Source organism: Anser brachyrhynchus, assembly GCF_964034855.1.
Source record: "Anser brachyrhynchus genome assembly, chromosome: 11".
Lineage (NCBI taxonomy): Eukaryota > Metazoa > Chordata > Aves > Anseriformes > Anatidae > Anser > Anser brachyrhynchus.
This window is the reverse complement of record NC_137706.1, coordinates 4,392,088-4,406,427: the sequence shown is the minus strand read 5'-3', so window position 1 is coordinate 4,406,427 and position 14,340 is coordinate 4,392,088. Positions and strand designations below refer to the sequence as shown.

The 14,340-nt window shown below is 40.2% G+C and overlaps 1 protein-coding gene and 1 long non-coding RNA gene across 4 annotated transcripts in view; one reads left to right on the top strand and one right to left on the bottom strand.

Moving 5' to 3' along the window:
- ALDH1A2 (aldehyde dehydrogenase 1 family member A2) overlaps positions 1-6,404 on the top strand; it is a 56,378-nt gene extending 49,974 nt beyond the window's left edge. Inside the window, exon 13 of the mRNA XM_080551798.1 lies at positions 4,141-6,404. Coding sequence (XP_080407924.1) covers positions 4,141-4,213 — 73 coding nt within the window. The 3' untranslated portion in view covers positions 4,214-6,404. The remainder of the gene's footprint in view (positions 1-4,140) is intronic.
- Positions 1-14,340, bottom strand: part of LOC308176258 — a 68,391-nt gene that overhangs the window by 39,142 nt on the left and 14,909 nt on the right. For all 3 annotated transcript variants that reach the window (XR_013938180.1, XR_013938181.1, XR_013938182.1), the window contains exon 2: positions 3,583-3,822. This is a non-coding gene — a long non-coding RNA (uncharacterized lncRNA). The remainder of the gene's footprint in view (positions 1-3,582; positions 3,823-14,340) is intronic.

The following is a 14,340-nucleotide window of genomic DNA, read 5'->3' as shown; positions in this document are numbered from 1 at the left end:
AATGTTAGATGAAATCAGGCCTACAGAACAATACACCAATGTGTTTATATCCCTTAGAAAGAATCACCTTCCATTACAAAGTCTTTTCTTATTCCGTTTAGAACAAAGTTACAAATATTTTGAGACAGAGCTCCCTTCTCAAATACTGTCCCATGTACCTCACTGAAAGTCTTAGCAGTTTTTAGTTCTCATTACAATCACAAGCATGTTTAGCAATTGCGTCAGCCCCAGATTGGTTGTGCATACAAAGGATTCAATTAATTTCTGTGCAGGAGGCATGTATACCAGATATGTCTCACCTAAGATTTCAAAATAGCTTATGGCTAATGGCAAACTCAGCAGTAAAACTAAAGTAAGGTCAAACTCTTTAAAACTTTACATATGTTGAAGTATACAACTTGATCTATAAAATGAGCTCTATGTAGTCTGAAATATTTTCCCTCATTAGGGAGTACTTTGAATAACACATTCATACTATTCTCCACATTCATGAGTTATGAGGTGATCTCACACTGGCATAAATATGTCAGCTCATCTAACTCTTATCATTGTGAAAATATTCTAAAACTACTAAGCTTGAAAGAGCACATGAGTAACCTGACACCCAAGAGTGACCCCACTGACTTCAGGGAGGTTAACTGTGCAAGCAAAATACTCACATATTAGTATTGTAGAGTTTTGCAAAAGAAACTGGGGGGGAAGGAGAGGCGGAATCAGGCAGCACCCCAGCTCCCAATGTAAAGTCTGTGATAGCTGTACACTTGATTCTCAGCCACAGCTTTGACAATACTCACCATAAACAGGCAATGTTTGGAATGGCAATCATCTCTCTCACACCAAGAAGCCTGAAAACCTGCTTATGAGTAATTATTTTACCCCCTTCACAACCTCTTTGATCAGATATCACCTTCTAATTCACCCCCCAATTTATATCTGCATATGTTTTATTAAAATGCCAAGGTTTCTTAGATCCCTGTTTTTAAGTGATACATTTTACAGCATAAATAATATTGAGTCTGGTAATTAAAGAACAAAAAATAAGACAAGAAAGTGTTCATACATATCTGTGCCATTGCTAAGCTAATATGATGTTTTAGCCAGATTGTAATTCTACCACTGTGGTATTTGTGCTAGCAACATATTAGCTGGGACTTACTTTGTTCCTGCATTAAAATTCACAGATTTTTATCACACGTTGGGAAAATAGGAACTCAGAAAGTTGAGATGTGCTATGCTCATTTTACACTCCCCACAAAATGTACCAGAGTATGTGCATACCAATAGAGAACCCAAACTCTTGTACAAAATGGAACTGATTTCTATTTACCTTAAGGCTACAATATTCTTTTATTCTTAAAGAAGTATAATATTATTTTATTCTCAAAGGAGTTTTTAAGGAGTGATTCATTTACATTTACACTTCTTTAAAGCTCCTTATCAGTAACTGAGTCGTGTAACATTGAACTGAAAATCAGGCAAGTCCCCCAGAATTCTGGTATCTGTCCAAGTACCTTCAAGGGAAGGAGGTGCCATTCTACCTCAGACTTATCATTTACTGTCATGGTAATTATTATTCTCTGTATGACTCTGAGCTACAGCAGTGCATAGTTGCATTTCCAAAAAGAAGTGCAAGTAGGAGAAGGCCTTGGAGTTGTAATTCTTTTTTTCTACCATTCTTCTCTTTGCCCGAGGGAGGGAGGAGGGTATGTAATATAATTTCTTTTTGGAGAGCAATTTGTTCCCCTTCCCTCACACCTCTACAACCAAAGGATAGCATCATGCAAACTTGACCTATGGGCTCCTCCCTCTCACAGACACAAACCTTGTTCTCACCCTGATACCAAACTGCAATTCAAACAGACACCAAGTTGCCATAGAACAGGATGTTATTGCTCCCTGCCTCCCTGTATTAGGCTATAGGGACAACCAAGCCCTTTGTTTGAACATGCACTGACTCATCTGCTCTGATGGTCTGGAATTACCCTTCATCCTATTCAGCACAAAACCCTTTTTAACTTTAGAAAAATACTTGGCTTAGAATTCATCACAACGGCCTGCTTCCAAACTTTCAGATAGAATACAAATGCATAAGGCCCTGAAGCCTTGAGATGAAGAATTAGACCAATAAATACAACTAATTTTGTTTGCCAGACCAAGGTAAAAAAAAAGAAAACAAAACTGGCAGTTGGAACATACACAAAGGCACTGGATACTGTTAGGCAGGTTATATATTGATTTGCAAAAATGCATTCAACAGATGTCTGGAGCCAAGCTGCATCACTACCAAATCAAGCAGAAACTTTTATGCAGAGGGACTTACTAGTTTTAGTTTTTGGGTTCCATGCAGCTCCTGGTGACAGCTTCTACTATGCCATAAAGGAATGGTTTTGTGTCTCAGCTAAGTCTGATAAATAACTAAGTGTTTTGGTCATTCTTTTGGAAACAAATCTAAGATGTTCCCCTGAAAGCTGGGGGTGAGGTGGTCCAACTCAATCGGAACCCTTCTCATGCTAAAGAATCTTTACTAATACATTTCCTTGCTTGTACTTAGGCTCTGGTGAATCTTAAAATGCCTAGTAAAACACCAGCCTTAGTGAGTTAGATATCAACTACGTGTAAGGCTTACCAAGTTGAAGCGTGTTGGAAACTTTTCAAAACTGCATGTAGGGTGAAATGGGATGGTAAATAAATACTGTATTTCTGCACAAATTCATTAACTTTCCAGGGAAGGTCACAGGACTCCTTCCCCAACATTATGTTTTGTGTAAAACATACATTATAGAAGGAAACACAAAGCAGGCTATGCAACACTGGGGGCTGACTGAAGGGTTTAATTGCTTTGAACAGTGGCACCTCACTCCATTCTGAAAACAACATTTACTAGACTGGGATTCTGAGGAATTCCCCTGAAATATTCTTTATGGTATAGCTGGGATTTTAAATTCTGCATAGCTGGATCCAGGGGGAAGGCAGTGTCAAACACTAAACATGCTAATATGATATGCATGTGTCAGCACTTTTTAGTTTTAATATAAGTAAGGGAGCAGTATTGGGTGTGTTTTAGGGGCGGGGATAAGAATTTAACCAAGAAGCAAATGATTGTAAGTGCTTGTGCAAAAGAATCCTCATGATATAAGTTCATATAGAAGAGAACCTCCATTCATGGACTTGGACTGTGGATGTGTTGAGGTGGGGACTTTGTTTGCTTTACATACACAGCAGCCAGCAGAACATAACTTTTGACTTGACTAGCACACACTTCTCCATCACCCAAAATATGCACAGCAAAGTCCAATTATCTGTACCTACGAGGAGACAGGCAAAATGCCCAAGAAGCCATTCCATTGCTGCTCTACACCTCAGCAGAGTTGTCTACGAGATGAGCCAGGCCAGAGCTGACTACAATAAAATCTACAAAGCATTCAGAAACACATTTCTTGAGCATCACTTACGCAAAGGAGAACATGTATCCCACAGAGTCTCGTGTCAGATGACTGGGGCCTAGTAAGTGACTAGCTTCTAAAAGTATGTAGGATCTTAGGTAAGATGCTGTGCCAGGACAAAAACAGGTCTTCTAGTTACCTAGTGGAAATATGAGCAGGCTGAATTCTTCACAGTAAGTGCAAATGTTGATTTCTGCTGCTGAACATCTTGTCAGGGAAAAAAGACCAGTGGGTTAGGAGTCACTGTTACGTTTATCCACAGTTGTGAGCAGTTCGTTTTCCATAGTACTATTTGGACCTTCTCTTTCTTGGGTGCAAATACAAGCAGTAAATTCACTGGTCAGTAGTGTAGGTCTTGGTATTTGAACATTTTCAGGATCTGGAAAAGACAGAGTGCATCAGTTCACTTCCAATAGTTCCATCAAGGGACAGTAACTATTTCTGTGTTTAATATCATTCTGTATCTCCTTATCAAATGCTGGAACCATCCACTGACCTCATGATAGCCTGCAACTTCATATTCAGGTTTTCTGAAAGATAGCATGAAAGGAAAACCAGTACAAAATCACTGTACAACAGAAACCTATGCCTAGAAATATAGGTTATATCTTAACTTCATCAAGGAATCACTTCACAAGGTTTTGCTCAATACAGAATTAATTTCTGGTCTAAGATGAACCTGCAATTTGTTTTTTAGGGGTGAAAGTGGATTGAGAGAATATTCTGAAGTTAAAACTGTGACAATAAAGATCCCTCAGAAGAATTCCTAAAATGATGGAAGACCATGTTGTGCAGAAGAGCACATGATGCCACCCTCTCTATTCTTTATGGAGACCAGCACTCAGGAATAAAAAGCATTACACAAAATGTATTTAAGAAATTAAGTTGCAGCATATATACTGGGCACATAATTGCATAAGGAATGCAAACCAACTCTGCATGCTTTCATGAAACTCTCTTGAGAGTTACATCTTTATAAAACTTACCATAACAAGATAAAGTTGCTATTGGACATCATTTAATAACAGTTCTAGCTATAAAACTGGTAAATACAAATGCATGCATACACACATTTATCTCTTCTTTAAATAAACAAAATAAGTCTTACTGCTTTCAAGTTGCCTTCTCAAACAGACCTGCCTTCTTCTGACATTCTTGTTTCATACAGGGCTTTACAAGCCAGATTTACCCAAAATGCTAGGAGCAAACAACATAATCAAGTACCATTCATGTTTTGAAAAAAATGTAAGACTGTGAACAGTAACCAGCCCAAAATTGGTATACTGGCAACTTTCCAATTAGCATGCTCACATAAAGAGGTTAAACTGGGGAAGGTACTAAATCATTATATGGACAATGAAATCCAAATACCATGAGATTTGGCTTTCATGACCCAGAGTGTTTTGGTTTTCAAAGCTTATTTTAATAATTATTTTATGGCTTGTTACAAGCAGAAATCCTCCCTCACTTACAGGGACTTAAAAGGCTTTACCTGCCTGCCAAAAGAGCATGGCCAGACAGGGTGGAAGAGTGCTAAGAACAGGAACAGATCCCAAGGCTTCACAGAATATTTCAACTTTCATTGCCTGCTTAGTTTTGTTGTTGTTGTTGCTGTCACTGTTGTTGTTTTCACTTTTTTTAAACAAGTATATGCACACACAGACTCCATTTATTTGTCTGCTAGTAAACTGCTTGTGATTACACTGAGAATCATTAAGTATTCATTACCACAGGAAGAACCTAGTGAAAGCCCACCTGTCAAGAAGTTAGCTTGATTTTATTTTCTTATTAAATTATGCTTTGCCATCCTTGCCATGCTTGTGTGCCTTAGGTGTACTTCCTGGCTAGTACTGTATTTTCATTGTTGTCTCTTTTTTGTTGAGCCCAGGACAAAAATATGAACATGATCTTTTAGAAGTAAGATGTTTAAAACCTGACACACTTTTCCTGCTGCCTACAGAATCTCTTCCAACTTGCAGTTAACGAACTAAACATTATCCCCTTCTTCTTTCTAGATGTAGAGCTCCCCAGACTTTTTTTTAAGGTTTCACTTTACGTTTTAACTTAGAATTAAGACAATGTATTTTAGAAGTACAGTAAATCATCTACTGTAGCTACATTCTGTGGGGTGTAAGGACAGAGTTATGGCCTCAGGTGTAACAGTTCTCCTGGCTGCAGAGTGTATACTACGAACTGTTGAAAACTCCAGACCTGATTTAGCAAATAGTTTCTGTACGTACTTAACTTTCTTACTCTCTGAGCAATTCCTTGTAGATTTGAACTTGTGTGTGCCCTTAAATACACTGCAGGATCAGGACAACGGTATACAGCACTTTGTAGTGTTGTAGCCCTCAATATTTTCTAACTCGTGTCAATCTGTGTATCGTGTTTTCAAAGCAATATGTATACACGATGTTATTCAGAAATGACAGTACATTCACAGACATGGAAATGAATCAAAATATACCTGAGTTGTTAAATGCAGATGCCATATACTTCTACTGTGTGTGTCAGAGTTAAGAAAAACAAAATACAGCAAATAAAGAAATTAGTTACCTTTTAAACTGCAATATAAAATGTGAAAAAGGAGATTTTATTTCCTTTCTCCTATTTACTTAAAAAAAAAAAAAAAGAGATTTCCTGTGGTAACAGCATTTATACCGTGTACTCTTTTGTATTCTTTCTGTGTCTTTTGTATGTCTGTGCTCTATTCCCTGTACATTCAGGTAAATAATATAGAGTTGCCATTTTTTCAACCTTGTCACTGCAGCTCCATTTGATGTACATGGATTTGTAAAATCCTTTTTTAAATGTACCATCTGCATGGATCCAACAAAACATTCTGCCTGTCCCTGCAGCTTTTTGTTACAGTTTTTAATCATGTATATAGTTATATGTTATTAAAAAAGTAAAAGGATATTTTCTATGAAGTTTTTTCCATTAAAAAGGTTTAGAGAAAGACTTTAGACTGTGAGACTCCTTTATTGTTGACAGAGCTATACAAATATTAAAAAAAATATTTTCTTAGCAAAAGATCTGCTCTCACAGTAGCTTTATTTTCATTTGCAGAAGTGAATGAAGTAAAAGGCCAATTACATTTTCTGGAATATTATTGCAGCTGTATGAAAAACACTTGTGAATTGCAGATCTAGGTCATAGCCAGAGTTCATCCTCACCCTTGTGGTCGTAAAGTTTAGCTATTGGGGAAGGTCTGAAATCACCAGAACCAGTGGGACACCCTTGCAAACTGCTGCATCACAGCTTGAGTTTTGGATTATGTTTAAAAAAAAATTACCATGTCTTTTCTTCCTCCAGTACATGAGTCACAGAGATGATTAAATTAACACTCAGATCTTTTTATGTTAATTTCAAAATGCTGAAACAGGGGAAAAGAACAGACCAAATGCTAATTTGACAGCCAGTAAAATTCACACGGCCAGGTACTACACAACTCCCCCTCTAGCAATCCCTTAATTCCAGGGTTACTTTCACTGCTAGGAACAGAATTCCTCTTTTGAAGTGGTGCCTACTTAGATAAAGTAACTACTCAGTTAATAGCTCCAAGCTACTTCATTGTATGGCAAGCATTGGTTATACCTCAGTGTCACAGAATAATGCTGTTGGTTTAATCAACACTCTACAGGCAATCACTGAAGATAAAGTAACTTGACTAAAACAGATTGGATAGCAGAGAACAAAAATTAACAATAGGAGTGAAATTGCATTCTCAAAAAGGAGTACTATTCCAGAAAGTCTGGGTTGTCAGGAATATATTAAGCAAAATTTCTCTTCTACTTGCCATAACTAGCGGCACGCACAACACTGTCGTGGGACTGCGAGTGGACAATGAGCACTTTCCATATCCCCTCCCTTCTGTCTCTCTGACCTAGTTGCAAGCCATCTCACCACCCCATGCAGTTACAGAAGCGCATGCAATGGAATACTTTTCTAAAAGAAAACTGAAGGAAGGAAGGTTGTTCTGGAACCCACTGAAAACACAGTTTTGTCATCTAAGGAAGGAAGCAAAACTCACTCCATAGTGAATAAGTAACCCATGGACCCCCAACCAGTAAGAATAAATGTATCAATAAATGTGTATACAGGTATAGTAAAGTGAGAGTTCAGAAATAATTGTGCATTGCTTCTGGAAAAAGGCTATGAACAAAGGTAAACAGAATTTTAGTTTCGTGGCCTTCAGACAAAGTGATGGATACGGACACTACTTGAATAGCACTAACATATTTATTTGTTCCCATTTACAAAGAGCACTCCTCCTCCTGGAAAAAAACAAAACAAAACAAAAAAACAGAACAACACTGAATTCAGGACACCAACATAGCTCTCCACATGGTTACACCACAAGCTCTGGAGAGCTGCATTTACAACCACATTTCATTTGTATCCATATACTTCCATTTACTGCATGCGAAGTCTATCAACACAGGAAGTGGTTTTTCTTGTAACTTCTTTATACCACAAAGACTTACACTCACAGTGCTGTACAACTAGAGCGCTCTGTATCAGGAAGCAGGAAAAGCCTCTGTAGCTATTAGATGCCATCAGCATTGCCAACCAATTCAGACAGACTTCTACGAGTACATTACACTATAGCTGCATAAAATGCATCTTTTTTCCTTTTCCTTGTTAAACGTAGTTTATTAACTCTCTCTGTATCTTCACTGTATCTTCTTTGTCCACTGACAGCACACAGGTACCAAAGAACTGTGTGTGGCTCTGCCAGAAAGCTTGGAGAATTCTGAAGCAAAGCAGGGGACTGCAGCATTTTTGAAGTTAGGCCATTTGGAAGAATGAGTTAGGGTGATCTGAGAGTAGTGGTACTATTTCATGGGACTAAGGTGCAACTAGAATATGCTACTACTGGGTGTTGCAGTCCCACTTTCGTCTTCCAAACAGCACAATGTGGAGTGCTAGGATGCTGGTTTCCATAAGCACTTACCTGATTTTTTACAGAGGACCAGAACTAACACACTGGAATTCAAGGGTAACATAAGCAACGGATTATTACATCTGGCTACAGTGCAAGCTCAGCTGTTTTAGTGGTGAAGAGCAGGTCGAACCGTCTGTGCAGCCAGAGCTGCTCTGTCGGGACACTGCTTAGCACCACATGCTTGGTTAGGTAAGACCGAGACCTAGAGGCTACGCACACCTATGACTGAGAAGTTGCCCCAGAGAACATATTGTCAGGGAACAGAGGCACAAAGATGACTCGCCTCTTCGTACAACTGGCTGAAGACACCAGAGCTGTTGCCTGGTGTCCCTAATCCCCTTAGTTTACTGTCAGAGGAACAGAAAAAGCACATCCACATATTGCTGCTTCCTAAGAATGGTTAACTCTTAAGCAGTTCAGCCAGCTGAGTTTAAATCCTGAACCCTCATAAAAGCCAAGCTCTCCCCTGCCTCCAGCACAGGTACAACAGAGCCTGTTCGCACTGTAAAGACCCCAGCTACATTTTTCTGGTATCAACAAATTTAAAACCACTCAAGCCACTACTGACAAGGACTGCACCCATGAGCCACTGCTTCTGCACAGTGAGCATTTCCACAGTCTTATAGGATGAGTTCCATCAAACAGTAAGAGGCTGCCCCGCACTGCATACAGTATGTCTATTTACGACCGCACCTGCAGTTCCAGGAAGCACTGCAGAGAACATTGTTTTGCCCAATTTCAGGTGACATTTATGAACATGTGATGGAGGACCCTTGCCACCAGATGTAATGCCCAGAAGTTTCCAACACACAGGAAGGCTGGGACATCTGTTGCGAGAACCTGGCTTAACATTAATTCTATTGACATTTAATCCCAGTATCTGTCATCCACTATTACAATTCCATGCTAGTTTTGAGGTGTTTTTATTTGCCTGGTGTCTCTTGGTGAGACCTGCTAAATAAACCTGGATTGTGCAACCACCACAGCAATCCACTGTAAGAAAAGCTCAAGCTGCAGAGGTTGCCAAGGAGGCTGCGCACACAGCGTGCTGAAGTAACCCAAAAGGGTGCTTGTGAAATGTTTGTGCTGCTGGCAGGCAGCACATTGCCAGGACAGATCACACATCATGCATTTGCACATCAAATGAAGCTGCACTGGTCTGAGAGCATGGGAAAGGCCTGTCTTGAACGGCATGTGTCCTACTTCCTAAACACGTATATTTTACATTTTACACTTGGTTATTGTCCAGATTGAAAGTACCGCAAGTTCCCCAAAGCTTGTCGTCTTGCCTTTGAAGTGGAACTGTTTGGACAATGTTTCCTTTGGCAATTTATCTATGTAAGAAAGCAAGAACTTAGCTACATTGGCCTCTCAACAATCCATGGCTAGCTTTTGTCAGAGAACTCAGGCACATACACACACACAATTTGATCATTTTTAGTGGCCTTATTTAGCCACTCTCTTTCTCCTCACGATGAGGTTGGTGTAACTTGTACAAATATTAACTTGTTTCATTTGGGGTTTTTCCCCGCCCTTTGTATGCATGGCTGAGTTCCTATTTCCTACAGCAGTGAGACATCTGTATGCAGCTTACTGTCACTGCCAAACAAAAATCAAATGTTTACACTGCCTCCCCTGGCAAAAGGGCTCCAGCTCTCAGTCCACTGGTTTTCTCAGACTCTCCTGGGACCACAAGATGGGACATATAGCAGGATCTCTTCTGCTCTATTTCTGCTCTCTGCTCTCTTTCTGCTGTTTCCTGCTTTCTATTGGTCCAAAACCTCTCCCAGTCTTTGGCACCTGACATACAATCCCAAAGCACAGTCTGTGCCTGGCAAGAGAGGCCTCCTTCAAGTTTTTAATTCAGAACTTCACAAGTACTTAGGTTTCTGGGACTTTGAATGGAAAGGTACTCCTTGCCCTCATCAAGAAACTGCAGAATAGGAATGATTGCTAAAGCATTCCCCTTGCATCTTCATAGACACAACTCCCAGCTTCTTCATTCACAGTGTAAGGATGGCTCTCACACAGGGCTGGACAGTGGGATGCCCTATTCCCAGGCTGTACTGCTGTGGGGACTAACCAGACAGCCTTTATTCAAATCAAGCATTCGAAAAAGTCCATGAAGGTCACCAAATACTCTTTGGCCTTATTATTCCAGTGTCATGTGCATATTCTCTTTTAAAGACAACCTGGCTGTTAAACTCAGGAGAAGAACACCTTGTCTCCAAAGAACCACGCATTTCTAGAGCTACCAACCCATGGCTGCTGAGCAGCCCAAAGCTCCTGAGCCGTACGCTAAGATGCCGTAGGATGCCATGCTGCAGCAGGCCTGCCTCTTCACAGGGGCCTGCAAACATCCAGTGCAGGGGAGGGGTTAAGTCTGGTGAGGCTGCTGAGAGCACTATGTCCCTTCTGTCCTGGCATCAAACCCAGCTGGGGCAATGGACTCTGCTCTGAGAATCCATCCCAGGTTTCTCCACAGTGTGTATGCACACCTGAGGCCACAGGGAGCCACTGCTAGAGAGCTCCTGGGGTCTGATAAATTGGCCAACTCTGTGACTCCATCAACATAGACAGAACTACCTACTCCCATAAATGAAACTGCAGCAGAACCCTCTGCAGTCCCTGCTCTGTCTTTGCCGCAGTCCTGGCTCTCTACAAGTCTTACAGCATTTGCCTTCCAAGGACAAACACCATTTGCCAAATATTTATGGGAAAAAATGCCAAGGAAATGCCACTGGTAAAATGGACTTTTAAAGGAGTTTCCTTGGGGAACGCTGTACATTTGACCCTCTCCACAACTGTCATTAGATTCCTTTTTGTGAACCTCTCTGATACCACCATTTCAGATTGCTCTGCTGGGAAAATGACAGTAGACTCCAGCTGCCCCAATGCCTTTCATAAAGGCCCAGAAATATGCTCCCATCTCCTGCATCTGTAGCAGTTTTATAGCCAAGGCTCTGGGCCAAATGTTTTAAGTTAATTTCATATTCCAATAGACATAAAAACACGATAAAATCACCACAAATAGTGCTTCTCAACCAGATTTCTCCCCTACAGTGATCTGTAAATGTACTATAGAAGGGCTGGAGCACAGATTTGCTAAAATACAGAGTTGCTGGATGATTTCTGTTTTAAAAACACAAAGAACATTCTGAGCTCTTTCTCAGTGTTTCGGAGTAGAGACTTTTAACTGTGTTCTTAGGTAGAACAGCAACAAATGGCTCGATGATTTGTTTTTATAATGTCCACTCTAGGAAGACTAATTACCAGCTAACCTTCTAGCATACAGTTTCAAACATTTGGGGCCCCCCATTCTTTCTCATACAAAATTCATACTGTGGACTGCAGAATCTGCTTGGGTAGGGGCACTTTGCTGTAAGTTTCTAAAAGTTTAAGATCATGGGCCAAGAGATTTCATGGTGCTTCTAGAACTTTGAAAACCCAAGTGGGAAAAAAACATGCTTTGCTCTGTATCGTTATTAGCCTTTTTTTGGAGGAGCAATTTAAGTCACCACACCAAAGTCGCACCAAATGCTGTTCTCAGCATTTTCTACACAAAGCTCAGAAGACGGAAGGTAGATTTCATGCTTTAGTTGTGAAAGTTGTGCTCAGCAGCAAGAACCACGTTGCACAGAACAGTACAGCATGTTGAACCACCAGCCTGACAAAGGAGAATAAACTGATGGGATTCTTCCAATTTGTCTTCTTTTTATACAGGACAATCAATTTTTCTTCCTCATTATTCTCCCTAGCTGACTTATTTTTTCTTAATTTTTACTCCTCTTGGAGTAACTGGTGCCTCTTCAGAGGTTCTAACTGTGTAAAGCATTGGACGTTTAACTTTACTGTGCATATAGTCTCTGCTACTATTTTCCACCTCTGCCATTAAACACTGGGCAAGCTGAGCAGCAGCTCCTCATCACACTGTGCTCCTGGGTAATTTCGACTGCAGAGCCCAAGGCAGCAAACATAACTGACCTTCAAGACTCGGTCACAGTGGGCAGTGCTCAGTAAGTCAGAATTAGTCTCGCCTGCAAAAAGCTATGTTAAAGAACTGGAAATGACCAGTACAACATACCTCTTACAGCAAGCGATTCTGTGATCTGTTTTTATCAGGAAAGTAAGCAGCAGCAAAGGTACTATACGGCCAGAACTCATTGTTCAAACATGTTTTTATAACCTTTAAGTTATTAAATAAATAACCACAAAGACATCCTAGGTTTCCATCCATAATTTAGAATTTCCCTGCTGAAGGTTAGTAAAGCTCTGGAAGACATGCTTGCTTACTTTAGCTTGAGTCACAATCCATCTCCCATTACCGTCATGGGCTAATTAGTAGCTGCAGATATTCCTGAGCAGAGGGAACAACTGATAAACCAGGATAATTACGGAAGGGGAAAGGAAGCAGGAATGGGTGGCTTAAATAGGCTTTCACCTCCTCTTTTCCCCCCAGTCCTTGGCATACCTCATGTGGCCTCGTGCCTAGATTCTGGTCATGCACTTGGTTACGCCTCCTGCGTGGCTCTTCTACAACCTGTTGTGAGTGCCTTTTAAGACATCTTAATGTTAGAAATCTAGATGGAAAGGCTCCTCTATGTATCAAGCTACAAATAATAAGCTACAAATCAAGCTACATAAACCTCACATAATATTCAAAACTTCCAGAATCCAAACAGAATCAAAATCCACCGATTTGGTTCAGCTGCTCATTTAGGTCAGGGATGCTCAAAGAATTCAGATCTGGAAAGAAACTTGTCCTCTATTCATAGAAGTACAGATACGGACACTCCTTATGAAACATATTTACAGTACAAATAGGTTTTGGATGGTAACAAACCAATGTTACAAGGAGTGAGAATTAGAGTTGCAAGGTAAGCATTCATTTTTGACAGTTCTAATAAAATTAAGTTGTTTCAGCTGCAGTGGCCTGCAGGGACAACAATATTTGTTTTCTTTTGCATCATCTTTGTCAATGTTCTGTGCACATCATGGCAAAAAAAAAAGGGGGGGGGGGTTAATTGACCACCTGATTATTTATATGCAGTCAGTCAAAACCATGGCCCCACTGTCCTCTACAAACATTGTGGACTTAGCCTGGACCTTGAAGGTTTTGCAAGTAAAATGAAAAGACAGGAAAAAAACAGAAAATTATTATTATTGCCATTTTACATACAAGGATCTCCCTGAGAAAAACAAATGCAGCAACTCATCCCAAGATTACAGAGGAAAATCCGCCTCAAAGGCTGGAACCAAACAAAGATCTCCTGACTCCCTGCTCCGTTGTCCTCCTTTCCTGAGCCATGTTTCTTGCATATAAACACTGTAACCATACTATTATAAAGAAAACAAATAATACATGCAAACCCATACACTGAGGATTGATAAGACTCTTACAAGAAGAATTCTGTTTGCCTAAAGATCTGCAGGAGCAGAATTGAAAAATTTTTCACTTCTGACATGCTTGAGCTGGAGAAAGCACTTGAAATTCTTAGGAACTAATGATCTTTTAAGACCTTAAGTAGGGGGTCTGATTTTTCTTGTTACAAATAGCCACACCAGCCGTTCATTTATACATATTTATACTCAGTGCAGGATCTCTCAGCTAATAAATAATACCGTCAACTTTCACCAGGGCTTGACTGTAGACAAATGAGCTTTCTCAGTGCTTGTATCAGTTTACTGCAGTTTTGGTGTATTGTTTCCCATTTCTCCACAGCCATGTGGCAAGTTCAATACTTAGATACGATGGTAAGTTAATTATTTATTTATATGCACGCACACACACATGCTCAGGCTGCATTTTCTTCCTTTGGATGCACGCAGTTCAATCCCTTGCCCTTCTCTCCCCATTTCTGCATTTGCACCCCACTACAAGGAGGTGAGCTTGCAGAGGACGTAAGTGTTGCTTTGTCCCTGCTGAGCTCACTGGGAACTGACACTGTT